The 17,831-nt window shown below is 46.2% G+C and overlaps 1 protein-coding gene across 4 annotated transcripts in view; it reads right to left on the reverse strand.

Moving 5' to 3' along the window:
* The window catches only part of DDX11 (DEAD/H-box helicase 11), a 652,402-nt gene that overhangs the window by 622,470 nt on the left and 12,101 nt on the right, over positions 1-17,831 (reverse strand). For all 4 annotated transcript variants that reach the window (XM_085652300.1, XM_085652298.1, XM_085652299.1 and 1 more), the window contains exon 2: positions 14,777-14,920. In XM_085652300.1, coding sequence (XP_085508426.1) covers positions 14,777-14,917 — 141 coding nt within the window. In that variant the 5' untranslated portion in view covers positions 14,918-14,920. The remainder of the gene's footprint in view (positions 1-14,776; positions 14,921-17,831) is intronic.

Genomic DNA, 17,831 nt, shown 5'->3' on the forward strand with positions numbered 1-17,831 from the left:
CAGGTGAGAACGATTTACTGCATTATTGGAAATCGCGCTACCTCTGCCCGCTCTAATAGTTGCTCCCATATTAAACTGCTTTTTCGCACCTGGTGGTGTGCCACAACTGAGCCCCAGATGGCTTATGAGCCGTAGGCCTGGCAGACCCCCTGCGTATCTGGATAAATGAACACGCTTAAGGCACTGTGACTATAGGAGCGTGGGCTGACCTGGTGCTGATCCGCGGTGCAGTGAGTCAGAGCCCACACAGTACGTCCCACAAGTATCTAATGACTGGAAAAGTCGCTTTCAGCGCTCGAGGAGAGGGACTAGTCATGTGGCGTCCTCTGCTGGGGTTGGGGGCCTGTGTGAAAGAACTGACCTTTTGAACAGTGTGTGTGCAACTCGACATGAATAGCAGTGGACACCGACCTCTCCTGCTCTCTGGCAAGTCAAGGCGAGTGGAGGGCCGGCCACAGTTGGGCAACACTCGCCGACCTGAACCTACTGATCTGGGGCACGCGCTTTAAAGATCCGAATAACAGCAAACATGGGCAAGCCCGACAGGAATCAACCACGCTTTAATTTTGATTTACGCAAATCTGGCAAATAACAACAAACAGCTGCCTCAGATTCAGAACTGGACAATGCCGCCACGGCCCCAACCGCTCTGGAGAAAACCCTCACCGCTATCCAAACTAGCTTGCAATCGATGAATGACAATATGGAAGCTCTCAATGGGCGCATGGATCACATATCAGCCAAACTTGACAGACAGGGGGTGCAAATCGGTGAGGCAGAACAACGCATTTCAAATACTGATGATGGTCTGCAACAAGCAGTTATGAAAACATCCGACCTGTAGAATCTCCTTGCGGTCATTCAAGCCAAAAATAAATACCTTGAAGCGTGCTCCCGGCGCAACAACATACGCATTTTAGGTCTGCCAGAATCCACAAATGTAGGGCGCTAGGAAACCTATGTTGAAAACCTGCTCCGGGACATGTGTGGCACTGACAACCTCTCGGATATGTTCATTGTGGAGCGGGCTCATTGTTCCCTGGCGGTGCGGCCGCCACTGGGGGCCCCGGCCAGACCGATCATCGCCCGGCTGCTTAATTTCAGGGATAGGGATGTAGTGGTCCGCATTTCCAGCCAAAAAGGCAATATTACTCATCAGGGCTACACCCTGTCTTTTTATCCAGACTTCACGGCAACGGTACAGGCGGCTAGGAAGGAATTTCAACCGGCCAAAAAGATTCTGCTCGCCAAAAACGTTCATTATGCCATGCTCTATCCAGCCCGGCTGCGACTAGGCACCGATGACGAGGCCAAGCTTTTCACTAACCCCAAGCAGGCCATGGAATTTACCAAGTCTCTCCGACGCAAAAAGAAAACGTCTCCTAACACTTCGGACACCGAGGACTGATAAACATGTCTCTCCACACACTAAATATTTCACAGCAATGGTACAATCAGGGACTCCGATATCAACGACTCAATGCAACACACAGTTCAGAGCTACTGCTACATTGGATCATCTGTTTCCACTAACTGGGATGGTGCTAGATTTGATTGTGCTGTTGTCCATATATCCTTTGTTGTGTGCTGATCTTTTTCACTGATCTATTTAGTCCTATATAATCTGCTATAACTTGATAAGTTTACCACATTTTTTTAAGACACAGAATTATTGATCTGGGAAGCACATTCTTGTTTATCGGTGGCCACTTCCCTTGTATACCAGGGAGTTGACTGTGCCGCAACGTCCCCCCAAATGGGTGTTCCACACATCTCTTTATCTATCTTCTTTCACATGTTGGGGTATTTTTTGTTTATTGGGTATGGCTTTGGCAATTTGGGGCTGCTAAAGTGGGTGGGGGGGGGATCAGATTTTGTTAATACAGGAATTGTTAAATGTGATTGTATTGACACGAGGAATGGAGACTTTATTTACTTTGCAATGTACGGTGACTGCCAGCTGGCCGCTCCACCTATAGTAAAAGTTGTTTCAGGTGTCAATGGGTGATGGCTACAGGTGTCTAACGTGGCATATCCGAGGGCTGAATTCACCCCAAAAATCCGCCAAGTCTTTGCATATTTGGACCACCACAGCACTCAGGTTGCTCTTTTACAAGAGACACACTTGACCAAGATTACCAAAGCTAAAATTGCAATTAAATGGGCTGGGTTTAAGTTAGCCTCTTCATATTCCTCTTATGCCAGGGGGATTCTCAGTTTGATCAAAAAAGGTATCCCATTTACACCACTTAAACCTCATATTGACGAGGGTCGCTGCACTATGGTTCATGGTAAGCTTGGGAACTCATCGATTACTCTCATAAATGTGTACAGGCATATAGCAGAGGAACCTGAAGTGTTCCAGCGAATGTATGGCGTACTGAGAAAATGGCCCTAGACGGCCACTGTGCTGGGCCCCAATCTAGACCCCAATCTAGACAAATCCAGTCCGCAAGGCGTTCGTACGCCTAGAGTGGCCCAAAGTGTTAATAATGCTATGATGGAATTCGGGCTGGTCGATGTTTGGAGACTTCGCAATGGTACAGCGACAGAGGGTACACACGCCACACCAGCACATAACAGCTGGTCTAGATTGGGTTACTGGCTCCTGAGTGAGGGGGCAACTGAATGGGTCGCTGACGTCACCACTCTTCCACACACTCTCTCCGACTACAACCCGATGCGACTGGTTATTAACATTCCAACCATAATTCACCATCCGTTCACATGGCGCTTTTGATCATAAGCTTTATTGGATCCCATTTATGCTGACACCATTCGAAAAGCAATAAAACAATATTTTGAGGTTAATACAGGCACGGTTGACAGTGCTGCCACCCTGTGGGAGGCCTTTAAGGCGACGATACGGGGGGTATGCATCAGCACCACAGCCAGCATTCTAAAAGATATTAGAGCCCAACTCACTAAGATAGAGACCACGCTAACGGCCCTTGAGAGTGACTACACAGTTAACCCATGCCAAGACACACTCTCTCGTATCTACGAGTTAGTTCTGGAATATGACACATTAGCAGACTCCGAAATCCACTATACATCACGCAGACATGTAGCCAGGATATATGGGAAGGGTGGAAACCAGGCCGTAATCTAGCTGCAAAACTCAAATGTCATGCAGAATATCATCAGATAGATAAAATAACTGACTCTCAGAGGGCGGAATATTACAATCCTTTGGAAATAGTGGAACAATTCTGAGGCTACTATGCTACAATGTACACGTCACAGGGGACAGCGCCGGACTCCGATACAGCAGAATATTTGGAGGACATTGCCTGTGCATGGTTAGCAGACGGTCACCATGATTATTTAAATCAACCACTTGATGAGGCAGACATAAGAGCGGCAATATGTGCTTTACCGAATGCAAAGGCGCCAGGGCGAGATGGCCTTACAGCCGAATTTTATATAGAAAATGCAGATATTATTACACCATACTTGTTAGAAATGTACGCTGAAGGGCACAAATCTGGTACTTTGCCACCGTCCCTTCGTCAAGCTTTAATTATCACCCTTCTAAAAAAGGACAAACCCATGGACCAATGTGAATCATATCAGCCCTTATCCCTGATTAACCTTGATGCTAAAATACTCCCAAAAATCTTAGCCACCAGACTCCAGCCTCTGATACCCTGCTTGGTCCTGCCGGACCAATTTGGCTACATCCCAGAACGATTAACATCTCACAATCTCAGGACCATCTTTGCGATGATGCATGTCTTCGACCCGAATCTGCACGCTCCTGCTGTAATGCTGGACGCGGCTAAAGCGTTCGACTCCATAGAGTGGAGCTACATGTTCCGAATCCTGCAGCGGATGGTATTTCCACCAATATTTCTGGACTGGGTGAAACTATTATATGCCAAACCGTCGGCATGAGTCCGGGTGGGGGGTCTGATGTCAGAGTCATTCCCAATCAAACGCGGCACCCGACAGGGGTGCCCCTTACCACCGTTGCGGTTTGCTATTGCACTCAAGCCCCTGGGGTGTGTGATTCGTCAGAGGCGGCCCTAAACTTCAATCATCGGCCAGTCGGCATATCCCTTTATGCTGATGACATGGTTCTATTCATTAGGGAACCCGTTCGTTTTGTGGCGCAGGTGCTGAGAGAGTATATCAGGTTTGGACTGTTCTCTGGCCTAACTATTAACTGGGACAAGTCAGTGATCATACCTCTGACAGATATCACCCATCCGCCGATTATAGAATATCCCATAGTTTGGACCACAGACCCAGTTAAATATCTGGGTGTTTGGATCCATCGAGACCCCGAAGTGGTTCTAAAAGAAAACTATGAACGAGCATGTACCACACTTGATCGGCAAGTCGACAGATGGAATGCACTGCCGTCCCTGGCCGACCGCATTATAAAAATGGTCATTTTGCCGCGATTTTTATATCTATTCTCCAATATTCCAACAAAACTGACAACATTTTTTCAATACCTTGCGAACATCTCTGCTCAGGCTAATCTGGGGGGCAAAAAGGCTTGTGTGGGTTAGACAACACTTCCAGTCGACTATGCCAGAGGGGGATTCAGTGCACCAGACCCCTATATTTATGATTTAAGTGCCCAAGCACAATATGCATATTTCTGGTTTAATCCACATGCCTACACTCATGTGGCAGTTGAAGACGGCGAGACTTATCCGACCCCTCTATATGGTATCATTACTCACACACGGCGAGGTACCCCAAAAGCCGAAATAAATACACTAGACACAACGATTGCAGCATGGCAATCCATAGGACAGCTAGCTAATAAACTTCCTATATATGCCCCAGCACTACCCCTAGCACACCATGCCACACTGTCAGTGACACAAGAGGCCAGCCCAGTGCAACCGCTCAGGGAGGCAGGCATAGTTACTATGCAGGACCTTTATCCAGATGGCACTTTCATCACCTCTGAAGAGCTACAGTATATTACTGACCCTACATTGCTCTTCTAATTCACTATCCACAGACTTAAACAAGCTATTAAATCGCATTATGCTACATACCCGGCCGAGCCACCAGCTCTACAATCCTTACAGATACTATTAACTACTCCCACACAGAGAAAGCTAGTACTAAACTATATAGGGCAATACGAGCCGAGAAAACCAGCTAACCGGATAGGAGCCTTGCTCGGTGGAAGACAAGCTGACTCTTTCACCCCCCCCCCCCCCCCCCCGACGCTTTCAGAATGGGAACATATCTGCAACCTCACAAGCAAACTCACACCTAATGGCAACCTCCAAATCATACATTTTAAGTACATCCATCAGATATATCACACGCCTCTTTAATTACACATATATGGCTTGCGAGATTCTAGCAGATGGAAGCGGTGTGGCCAATTGGAAGCTGATTTTTGCACCTCGCCTGGGATTGTGGGCGGGTGGCACAATTTTGAGAGCAGATGGTGCACCATATACAGGAAATGTCTGGGTCGGAACTACAATGTACACAGTTGGGATGTCTCTTATGTTATGTTCCTAATGTGAAAGGGACTCTAGGTAAATTTTTACGCATTGCCTTGCTCATGGCCAAACGTCGGGTTGCTATAACGTGGGAAGGCACTCATACACCAAAGGTCGAACACTGGCTTAAGGACATGGTGTATTGCAAAGAAAATCTGGAACTGTATGCGGAAGAACTCCCAATGTCGTCCAAACCCAAAGACATTTGGGAACCACTACGCCAATTTCACCAACAACAAGCCCTGGCCAGATCTCCAGCTGTGGCAGATTGATGCACTGTACGACTTTGTCCTGTCACTCGTGGTGTTAATTAAGGTCACTGATTTGGTATATAATGCTCATGCTCTTCCATTCTGATCAATCACAAATTGTTTATGTTAGTTCTGTGCTGGAGCTACCTTGCATGGTAGAGCTGTTGCCTATGTCTTTTTTAGTGCCGGGACACCTCCTCGGAGATAGCTTTTCGCGCTGTATAAATGGCTGTATCATTATAATTATTATTTTTGAAATACAATAAACAGAATAAAAAGTCACCCCTATGGTTGACCCTTCAGTCCTGAGAGCAGAATGCTGGGTTAGGAGTGTGAGAGTGCCCCTGCATGAGCAGGACACCCCTACAAACCCCGAGTCAATTCTCCAGGCTTTGTAAGTGTGGTCACCCATTTTAATACATAAAGTGGACTTCAGTCATTATGGGAAGTTAACTGTATAGTGGCTGCACCGAGTCCGGTCATGTTTGGTATCAAACATGTTGAAATCCTAAACAAACACCAATTCTAGTGTTAGAAGTATGATCCCATGTACAGGGGGGGCTCCCCTTGGTACCCCTCTCTACTGAAGACAACAGCCTTTCAGGGTCTGCCAGCAAGCTAGTGCTACTGCCAACCACAGCCACGATTCTGCCCTACTGCTGCTGAGCCAAGTTCAAGCAGGGGAATGTAGAACAATAGGTTTCCTGTCATAGAAAGGTGTGATCACCTCTCAGACTTGACTTAGTGTATTGGGCTGGGGTGGAGGCGCTTGCCAGCGCCACCAGACTGCTTTGGTGCCCTCATTGGATACTTCAGTTTGAGCCAGTTCAGGAAGCCCTAAGCGTGAAACAGGACAAAGGACATGGGAATATTCTACAGTCTGTCCAGCCCCTACTCTGGGAGGGAACCTTGAGTTGTTCCATCCGTGTAAGGGCTTACCCGTGGGTGGGTCCTTAGATTCGTCGGACAAGACTCAAGCCTGAAACTACGTCACTCTTCGACTGTCTGGACACTTGGACTTAATTGGATTTCGACTGGAACAGAGACAGCATCAAGAAAGACTCCTGCTGCTCCTGGTCTTTTCTTCGTCGTCTGTCTCTGTGTGGTCAACAGACCTGTGGGCATCAAGGACACTCAAAGAAATCTCCCTTAGAGGGAAGGAGTCATTCACTTGCATCTGCAGGCACCGCAACAAAGCTGACCACTCTGCAGCTCCTGTGGTCCCATGGACTTCCCAAGGCTCAGCAACACAGGTGGTGGTTCTGCAACTCCCTCGAGGCCTGACCTGTGCTCTCTGCAATTTGGAGGCCAGTATCCCTCGTCAAAACCGCTAGGACCAAACACCTGTACAACGTGTCAACTTGCCGTTGCCAAGGCTTGTTGGCTTTGCACTCCAGAGATCTTCGGGTTACAAGAAGCTCCAGCCTCTCTTCCCTCCAAGATTAGCGTCCTCACTGCATCCTCTGCACCCTGCCCTTCATCTTTGGTGAGCTTCTCGAGGACCTCTTGCGGCTTCTGTGCCTTCAGCGAGTGGGTCCACTGCTTCAGTGGGCTCCCCTGCTTGCTCGGGCCTACTCCGACTTTCATGTTGTTGGCAAGTCCCTTGGACCTTGCTGGTCACAATGTTGCTTCCTGTACATTTACACATCAGTTGTGGCTATCAAGCTTGTTGGCGCTCCCACCGGACACCGATCACCTAGTCACCGACATCCGACGAGGGACAGCTCGTGCACTGCTCCTGGTCTTCCTCAGCGTTGCCTGGTCCTCACAGCTGCTGCGACATGGTCACCGTCGACTCTTCTAAACCTTCCGGCATCAGTGGGCATTGTGTCTTTGTGCCTCCCTGTCATTTCCTAGTGGCATAGACCCTGTCCCCTCTGCTTGCAGCTTCTTCACTTCCAGAATCCACCCTTCGATTCCACATGACTTCTTCCCCAGAGACATTTTCTTCCAAGTCTTCCATTTTCGTCTACGGAGGTTTCCAAACTGTCGTCACCCCTATACCCCCGGAGTAGGCAACCTTATTCCCGGGGCATCCACAGGTGGGGTGGCTCTCCAACCTTCCGTCCTCCAAGGGAAATCCTCAGGGTCCTCTGAAAAGGGTCCTTCATCTGCAAAACTGCAACCACAACTTCTCCATTGACTTCCATTGAGCACATGGTGGTGTTTCCAGACTCTGTGGGGTTCCTGGGTACTCGCCTTGGGTGGTTCCTTGTGTCCCCGACTCCTCTGGGTCTTCTGGTCCAAGTCCCGTCCTCCGTTTCAGATCGCATTTCAATTGCTTAGTATATGGTTGGGTCTCCCCCTGACGACCACTGTATTTTGTACTACTTACCAGAGTGCTTTTTAAGTATTCCTGTGCATTGTGTTGATATCTCCGGTTAGGAGATATACCAATGTGTTAGTGAGTGTTGTGTAATAAATAGAAGTATTTTTGTATACACACTGTCTGGCTTCTTTTCATTTAAACCAACACTACAGATTAAACTGGTAAAACAAGCTGCTTTACACTCCTTCAAGATAAACCTGAAGGCTGCTCTCCACCACTACCACTTTGAGAGCTTTCAATGGTAATCAAATGCCACTTAAATAACCATAAGGCTTGCCTGTATTAGTGCAAAGTGCATCACTTAAATAAGTCATCCTCCTACACCCACCAATCAGGGCTTCCATAAGAACTGGGCCTAAATTTTCAAGGAATTCATATGTTAGCAGAAGTTGTGCATAAGTGTTCAGACAAGCCACGGTATCTTCTCCATTTACTCTTCGAGCTATCATTATATAATGAAGTTGTCTCTCTGCAGATGTCCAGATTATATTATAAGAGAATGTTTTCTTTAGCAGTATCGCAACTCCCTTTGAGCAGTTTGTGAATTCTGCATGTTAGATTTGACTAAAACCATATCAGATTAAAAATAAAAATCTCATCTATATCCTACTAGATTGTTTTCTTGGAGCATGAGTAGTAAATCAGTGCTGTAATTCTTAGCATTTTGCAAGACTGACACTTTTGATTTTATTCAAGTGTCCATTAACATCACAGGACAAGAGATTCACATCTCATGGTGAGATACTACAGTGTATATGTGGCTTTCCTATATATTATAAACTCTTGCTCAGGTGTCACAAAAGACCTGATTTAACCTGAAAAGTCACTTTGAACTTGGCCCGTTAGGAACAGTTCATATTTAAGTTGTTTGATGTGTTCACCCGATTCGCATGGTCTTTGGTCCAGTCTAGTGTAGTCAAGAAAAACCAGGATTTAATGCGATTCAAAGGCAATGTCTCCCTTTCCCTTGACCATCTTCAGTATCATGTCTCTATCTGTATAGTTTACGAAACAGGAAATGAGGTGACAAACCTGGTCTCCAAGTAGGGGCCTAGCACTCAGTGCATGATATGCCTTCTCTGTTATGAAACAGGTGGAAAGTTTGTCTTCTGATACGTTTTGTTTCAGCCATGTTTACAGGAACGTCCCTGGCTTGGCTCCTTCCACTCAGAGAAACACAGGAATCTTAGAGTATTGCAACAGGAGTACCTTTACACATCATCCATTCATTTAGTCAATTCTCTGGAAGAGGTTGTCAGTTGTTGCACCATGGATTTGAACTTCTTCACTGTGTCCTTTAGTTCTGAGATGTGGCCTTCCTTCTCTGTAACATCTTGTGAGAAGTTGGCCTGATGTATGATGTCACTAGTTCTAGTGTACACCTTATATCAGTCCAAATACCCTTATGGTGATTGGTTGTAAAGTCAACCTTATAGACCAGCTATCCTAGTGGTAGCATGGACAAGAGCAGTCTTAGGCTAAACTCTGAATGACATGTGAAGCCAGCTGTGATACCATATATAATCCCTTGAATACCAAATGAAAGGACACCACAACAGATATATATATATATATATATAAAATAAAGTGTATTTATTCTAGTCAAACCCTCAGCACTCTTTATGAGATTAGAGGTAAGTACAACACAGTCTTATTTAAGCATACATTAAGTCACACAGGTAAGTAATACAGTTAGGCCCTAGGGGCCACGCAAACCATATACTAAGTAAGTGGTATAAGGACCACTGTCACGGAAATAGGATAGGCCTAGGCCTAGGGAATCGCTGGGGCTACACTATACTACCAAAGGTTAGGAAGTGGGAGGCCCACGGGATTCGTGTGCAGAGTGGAAACACTCACGCGTAATGCGTAAAAGTCACTAGCAATAGTACAGTTTAGAAATCGATAGATTTAGGACACTTCCGGAGTAGCTAGGAAGTCGAGACTGGAAAACTAGACACTAGGATAGTCACTATCCTGATGAGCACCGGAGTACCCAAGTTACCTAGCCCACAGGCTGCGGGTGCATAGGGGTGAAGTTGCGTCGGTTTTCGTCGTCGACTCCTATGGATGCCTGAAGAAAGATGCTGACAGGCAGTCAGTGAAGAGTGTCCGGTGGATCCCAAGGCTGGGATCAAGAAGAGAGGAGACCTGCAAGCAGAAGGGACAGAGTCAAGGTCACTAGCCAGTGACCACGTGGAATCAGGAAGGAACCAGGCGATGTCGTGAAGATTGCAGGTGAAGGTGAAGCTTGTCGCTGCAGCCAGGAGGACCAGGAAGCGTCGAGGACGACCAGGACCAGGAGGCGAGCTGTCCCACGAAGGCTCTTGCTGTCGGCGGCGTCGAAGTTGGACTAGGACTCACCAAGCCTTGGCAAGCGGAGCCCACGCAGAACTGAGGACTTGCTTCTGGTGCAGACCAGGAAGGTCTGGGATGCTTCTCTTTTTCAAAGGAGCAGGAGCCAGTCTGGAGGAGCCAAACCAGCGATGAAGATTTCAGGGTGCGTCGTCACAAAGGCCACTAGCCAGCGGGCAAGCAACCGGACAGACGCGGCAAGCAGGAAAATGCTGAAGGGCCCCACGCAGAACTCGTGGAGTGTGGGGGGCTGATCTTCGGTGCAGATGGTGCTTGGGGTTGGGGCTTCTCAATCTCCGGTGCACAACTTCGAGGGTGCCTCAGAAGCTGCGTTTGAAGATACTAGCCACTTTTCCCAGGTAGCCGGTCCCACGTTGCTCGTCGCCTCCACGGATCTCAGCTCTGCTGTGGATGTGGATCAGGGTCGGAGAAGTCTGGAAGTCAAGGCTCTGGTCGGGCTCTGCAGTCGGTTCCTCGTAGAACTTGGGCAAAGCAAAGGGTAGTCTCTTGATGGTGCCTGTTTGCACAGGGTAGCCACTCCTTGGCCACAAGGGAGATTCTTCAGTCTTCTTCTTTCGTCGAATGTCGAAGGTCCAGAGTTTCTGTTCAAGTTTGCAGGTTCAGGATAATCTAAAGTCTTGAGGCCCAACTCCCACTCTTATACTAATCTGGGGGGCTGGGATACCTGCTAGGTCACGCCTTATGGGTGGGACCTGGGAGGGGGTGGTTACACCCACTTCCCTTTGTCCAGTTTCGCGCCAGAGCTGGGGCTGGAGTGCCCCAGCGCCGGTTTGAACTGGACTATGCAAGGAACACCTTGTGTGCCCCAGGCATGTCTCATTCCTTTCAGCCCACCCTGCCCCAATACACTAAAGGCTGTCTGGGGAGGTGCTAGCACCTCCTCAAGCAGGAAACCTATTGTCCAGGCCTCCCTGGCTGGGATCACTCCCAGCTGCAGGAGGTCAGACTTGTGTCGTGGCAGCAGCATCCATTTTGTGATGCTGAGGCTTTGGTCAGAGGCTAACAGTGAAGTATGATTTTAACATGTCTTTCCCTCTAGAAGGGGGGAATAATATCCTCATGTCCAGAAATGGTATGGGGGTATTATTCCACAGTGTTAGACACCTTACACGACATGTTTCGATAAAGCCAAACCATAGTTACCATAACCGTCTAAGATTATAAGGCACTTTAAGAGTATATGGTAGGCTATATCATAGAACAGCTATAAGGACATCGTTCCGAAAGCTGCAGACAGGCTCAGCTCATGCTAGAGCACCATCTCACATGTTACCAAGCACTCTGCCTCCAGGATTGTTAAGGCCTGCCATAGGAGTGACTGATAGGTACACATGGGTCTATATGTAAGTTAGGTATAGGAATACTACACCTAAGCAAGGGGTGATTACACAACCTTGCCCCAGCTGAGTGATCAACCAGTTGTGTCAAAATGGAAGGCCAGGCCAGGGGTGGCATAATACATGCTGCAGCCCCTGGTAGGCCTAGGGTACACCTATGCCCTGGGTACCTAGGGTACACTGTACAGGGGCCAATAAGGTGATCCTATCCAAATGGGTTATGCACCTAAAGTACATAGTATTAATTTAGAGAGAGAACAGCAGGGCTGTGGGTCTGATTGGCAGGCCCACAGCCACATCTAAGTCGAAAACCAGTAAAGCAAAAGCAAAAAGTGTGGGTGAACATAGAAAGCAGACCCTACTCTCCTACACATCTTTACTGTGTTCTTAAAGTCTTGGCACACGAAGATTACATCCATGCCCACTTCCCCTGTTTTTAATGCAGTCTGTGAAGCTTGATTCACTTGCAAGATCAGTTCTGTGGATGATGAGGTATCAAGCTAGCTGACATGAGGCTTTGAAGAGCCTGCAATCACCACCCCTGATATGACTGGTGATGGCATCATCAACTTCTATTTATTCATTCTGCCCTATTGGGAGCAGGGTCTGGCTTGTTTTGGGCCATATATCATCAGTTGTTTGATTTGGTGTTCTGAATTTTAAAAGCAGCTATGAAAACATTTTTAGTAACAGCCTTAGGTTGCACAAAGAGACTAAACGAATCAGACCATGTCAATGTTGGTTAGAGCCCCATTCAGCCCAAAATACTTTTGACAGGATAGACAAAAAGGTTCCTCACTCAAAATACTGGCAGATACACTATGTACGACCGGATTTATTGCAACTTCTGATTCAAAAGCACTGACATCAATTTTGTTAGCTAGGAGATAAGCTGTTGTAGCCAAAGTGGGCATAGGAACTTCTACGTGGTGGATCAAGAAGAAATTGGAGGGAAAGAGTCATTTGAGAATACACGCGAAGAATGGTACAATGATCATGCAAAGGAAAATCTTGTAAAATATATAATTATGCCAAACACTCAATAGACCTCCCTAAAATGTGGGGAGGGACTGGGAGTATAATGATATACTATCATATTGCATAGCATCTAAATATTAATAAATGCTTCTTCATCAAGAAGAAGAATGGAGATAGCGGACGGGGTATACAATGATGATAGAAAATAAAGGGCATGTAGAATTCTGAAATAGACTATTGAAATAAACTGAATGAGTATTAAACGTAACCAATAGAATATTTAGTGCTAGCTATAATATTTTTCATTATGTTCTTTAATTATTGTTTTTAGAGTAGGTCTTTGAGACATAAACGGTAGTCTTCACTATATAATATGAAAAGACAAACATGTTTAAGATAAATTTTGCCAGTAAAGCCACCATATTATTGAAGCTCATTTATGGTATTGATGTTTCTCAAAACATGCCAAGGGACTGCATAGCACCACAGCACTACTTATGTCTGGGGAGTATATAAGGCATGTGTACTGCTCAACTATTACAGGAGTGTCCAGTGCTGCTAATTCAACCGGGGCAATGCACGAGTAGTACTCCTCGTTATCATGGGTGCTGCTAAGTCTCACCACTGTTGAACTATGACAGAAGTAGATGCCGCAGTCAGGATGCACCTCAGTTATTCTACCGGGGTCTAGCACACGACACTTGTGCAACTAGTTTCAGGAGTTTTAAAAGATGGCATACGTAAGAGAATAACGACAGGCTGCAATACAATGAACATACACTTCAAGGCGACCATAATAATTCGTCCCATTTTCCACATGTATATGTTCCACTAATGTTCCTTTTATTTCTCAATCTGAACAAATACAAGCGATTCCTTACCCCATCAGTTCAATGATAATCATCTGGGCACAAAGCTGCTAATAACTCCAGGCAGTCGCTAGATCCAGCCTACGCATGCTTTCTCTCTCCAAAGTACTCTATGCAATGTAAGTTTGAAACTAATCTCAAGTAATGGGAACATGAGGCACTTGAGGGTTTTTTTTGCTTATATTTTTTTTAACAAAAAAATGCGGTGGCTTCTCTATCTTGACAAATAAGGAAACCATTAGTCTTTTGTTCCCCGAATAGGAGCTTCAGGCCATTGAATTAATGAGATAGTCTTAGGGTAATCGGCCCTGCAATAGTAACGTAAATACCCAGTTCATGTCAGAGGGGAGAGAGTAAAGCTCAACGTTATTCCGGTTGTAAAAGGGCCTGCACCTTAAGACACTCTTCGAGCAAACAAAATATTCTCAGATTACCAGCTAAAAGTAATTCCTCCTTTACACTGTTAGAATCCTGTAAATAATCACTATGCAACCAGTAGGGTCTAAGTTATCTCTTCTAGTTTAGCAACTGTGTTTTCTGTCGATTCCAGGATCTGCTCAGTCTCACAGTCTCCAAGTGAATACATCCCTCCTCTCTCATCTCCAACGTTTGGGTTTCCATTACATTGAAACCTGGCTAATCATTTTCAAAGACTGTATAATTAACTGTTCCTATGCTAGTATCTGATGTGTGCCCCTGTATAGGAATGCCCAGCTCCTTTTTGTCAAACTGGAAGCAATGTGTATGGGAGTAGTGCCACTACATAAAACAAGCAAGGACAAGAAGGTTCAGGTGCTGAGAGGATTAATCTTCAAAGCATCTACTACTTCAAGTTAGTCCAAAACAACCTATGAATCATGAAGAAGAACTAAACTGGAGAAAAAAACAAAACACATAAATGAAAAACTGAACTGCATGCAAGGAGAGAAAATCCAGGGAAAGCATGCATCAGAAACAAATGAACAAGTTCATAAGGTTTAGTGCAAAGAAATTGAAACTGAAGTGTTAGTGAGTGGGAGTGCGTGTGACCAGCCACAGCTTTACTTTTTTCTTTTTAATTGTTACATTAGAGCACGGTGGCAACTGTACTCCACAGTTTGGAAGCCGGCGGAGCAGGACAAAACGGAAGTAGAAGAGGAAAACGGGCACTTACGGTACCAGTAGGACTCTCGAAGATGCCAATCTTTCCGGTGTCTAAAGCACGATAAAGGGCAGCCATAAAATCCTTTTGAATAGAATAAGGTTCATAAGGAAATGGAAAGTTGACTGCACCATCTTGTAGTGTCTTGTCCATTTCCTAAAAAAAATATAAACATAATCAATTATAAAGTATGATTAAACACTACTACCAGCTGTATCATTCTCCTTAGAGCAATGGTGACTGTGGAAGAGGAGCATCACCCCCCCGCCAGCAGCAGCCGCTGCAAAATTTGAAAAATAGACCAATAGTTAACCATGTTTGCTATCGTTCTATTTTATCTCCTACCTTGTAGTATTGGAGGTGGTGCCACAGGATGACAGGCAGTGAGAGAGAGTTGAAGGCTCTGCTTTTAGCACGCATGACAATCGGTCGGCCATCTCAAGACGGCCAAACCGTCATATGCACTGAAGCGGTCTCCAACCCGAGCTGCATTGCCGGGTTGGGGACAGTAGGCTCAGGCTCTCAGTCTCCCTGGGAGCGCAAATCAAGGGAGCTCAGGCCAATCCGGATGCTGCTCTCAAGCTTTGAAAGCAGTGTCGGGATTGGCCGCAGTAGAGCCAAAAGAGCAGCGATGCGGGAGGATTCAGGTACGTTTAAAAAAAAAATTTTTTTTTTTTTTTTAGTCCTCCCCTTGTAATGTCCTTTAGGATAGTCCTGTCATGTATGGCCCCTTTTACACATATTGTCCGATCTACATGACAATGACGGTTCAGTATAGGTGACCTTTTACCTAGTAGTTTGCCTCAGTCTCTTCAACACCAGGCTCTTAGTAGTTTATAATAATCCCTGTACCTGACGCACATAAACATGTCCTCAGGCACTGCATAATTATTCTGTATAAGGTTATTTGTTTGGAAAAGCATTTATGATTGTTTTCAAAACATATATATTCTAGAAGAAACCCTGGAGTCACCACTCTAGTATATAAGACCCTTATTTTCCCCAGAAAATTAGAGGAGACTTCCTTCCACATTGACACGGGGTCCGGCATGCTGAATCTTTTACACGCAGCAGTCTGACATCCCTTGCAGGGTGTCATCCTCGGAGAAGAGACGGGGGTCCATCATTCTCTACCATCAGGTGAGAGGGGGTTGGTTCTTCCCTATGGATTCTTGGAAAATATAAATATATGTGTGAATTATGAGATTTGCATGGGAACACTAGATACTTCGAAATGGCCACCCGTTTTGTGATATTCTGTTAAACATGTTTGAAGGTAGTCCGTTTTTTTATGAAATTGACTCCGTAATCTTCCAATCAATTTGATGGATGTTAAATATCACAATCGCAGGGGTAGCGGACATTGGTGAAGGACAGGAAGCCAAAACGCATTTGTCAGTTTGGAGGGTTGTATGCAGATTCTTAAAAACCTTAATTGAATGAATTACAAAGCCTGGAATGCCCAGCATTTTTGTCAGAAGTTGAGGCGTTCGCTTCGCAAGTGTATCCTCGCAAACTGGAAGAACCCGATGCGGAGAGAGTGGCAAATATTGGCGGTGAACAGTTAACAAGATATAGAGATATATATATATATATATATATATCCAACATCACAGGAAACCCATTTGAAGTAGAGCCACACGAAGGGAAATTTTCGCTCACATTTATTGCAGGACAGCCTGCCAGCAGGAACCAACAAGGACAGCAAAGTTCAATGCATCTACGCCAGACGCGTTTCAGGGGTAAACCTTTCTTCAGTGGCGTTTCTTGCTGAATGACTGGAAATGTAGCTGAGAGCACGGCTTTTAATTTCAATCACCTGCCCCAGTGGGCGTGCCCTTTCTCACGGCCTTGTGGGTGATTTCAATCACCTGCCGCAGTGGGCGTGACCTTTCTCACGGCATTGTGGGTGATGTAGTGCTCTGTAATAATCCCCAGTGGGTGCACTCTTTCAGTCTCTATTGCAACTTATTGAACAAATGTCCAAGGCGGGACCTGCCCCGCTTTGTGGCTGACAACCGGAGCTTCGAACTGGCTCCCTCCCTGTAAGGGCTCCAGCTCACCTTCGTTCCTACTGTAGAAGCGCCTTCCTGGTGCTATCAAAGACCCGCAATACGCGGTGGGCTCCTCTTCGCGACCGGGTAAGGGCCGCCTTTACATCCAACATCACAGGAAACCCATTTGAAGTAGAGCCACACGAAGGGAAATTTTCGCTCACATTTATTGGAGGACAGCCTGCCAGCAGGAACCAACAAGGACAGCAAAGTTCAATGCATCTACGCCAGACGCGTTTCAGGGGTAAACCTTTCTTCAGTAGCGTTTCTTGCTGATTATTACAGAGCACTACATCACCCACAATGCCGTGAGAAATGGCACGCCCACTGGGGCAGGTGATTGAAATCGCCCACAAGGCCGTGAGAAAGGGCACGCCCACTGGGGCAGGTGATTGAAATTAAAACCATGCTCTCAGCTACGTTTCCAGTCATTCAGCAAGAAACGCCACTGAAGAAAGGTTTACCCCTGAAACGCGTCTGGCGTAGATGCATTGAACTTTGCTGTCCTTGTTGGTTCCTGCTGGCAGGCTGTCCTCCAATAAATGTGAGCGAAAATTTCCCTTCGTGTGGCTCTACTTCAAATGGGTTTCCTGTGATGTTGGATATAGATATATATATATATATATATCAACACTAGAGCACCAAGCTTGGTGAGCCACGCGTCTTGTGTGTAGATTTCTTTCTGCGAAGCAGCACTGTCTCCATCAATCACTGCTTTGAAATTCGTCTGCCCAATTCAAAGTCCTTACGTGTTTCGAGGGTCCGGCCCTCTTGATCACAGGTGTGGGGCAAAGCATGAAGCAGCATACTTCCGCAGGGACTCGGAGCCACAATTTCTATTTTTTCCAAGTGGGCGTGTCGGCCAAGTGCATCTTGGAACTCCGAGTTCTCTCATCAAGTAAGTACTGTATCGTAGCGGTTGCCGCTTTCATGTTAAAAAATTCAATCACCTTGTAGGTTTCTCCGTCAGTAACGGATGTGGTAGTGCTGTATTTCTCCCTCTGTTGGCAGAA

The sequence above is a fragment of the Triturus cristatus genome, chromosome 4_1 (assembly GCF_964204655.1).
Source record: "Triturus cristatus chromosome 4_1, aTriCri1.1, whole genome shotgun sequence".
Lineage (NCBI taxonomy): Eukaryota > Metazoa > Chordata > Amphibia > Caudata > Salamandridae > Triturus > Triturus cristatus.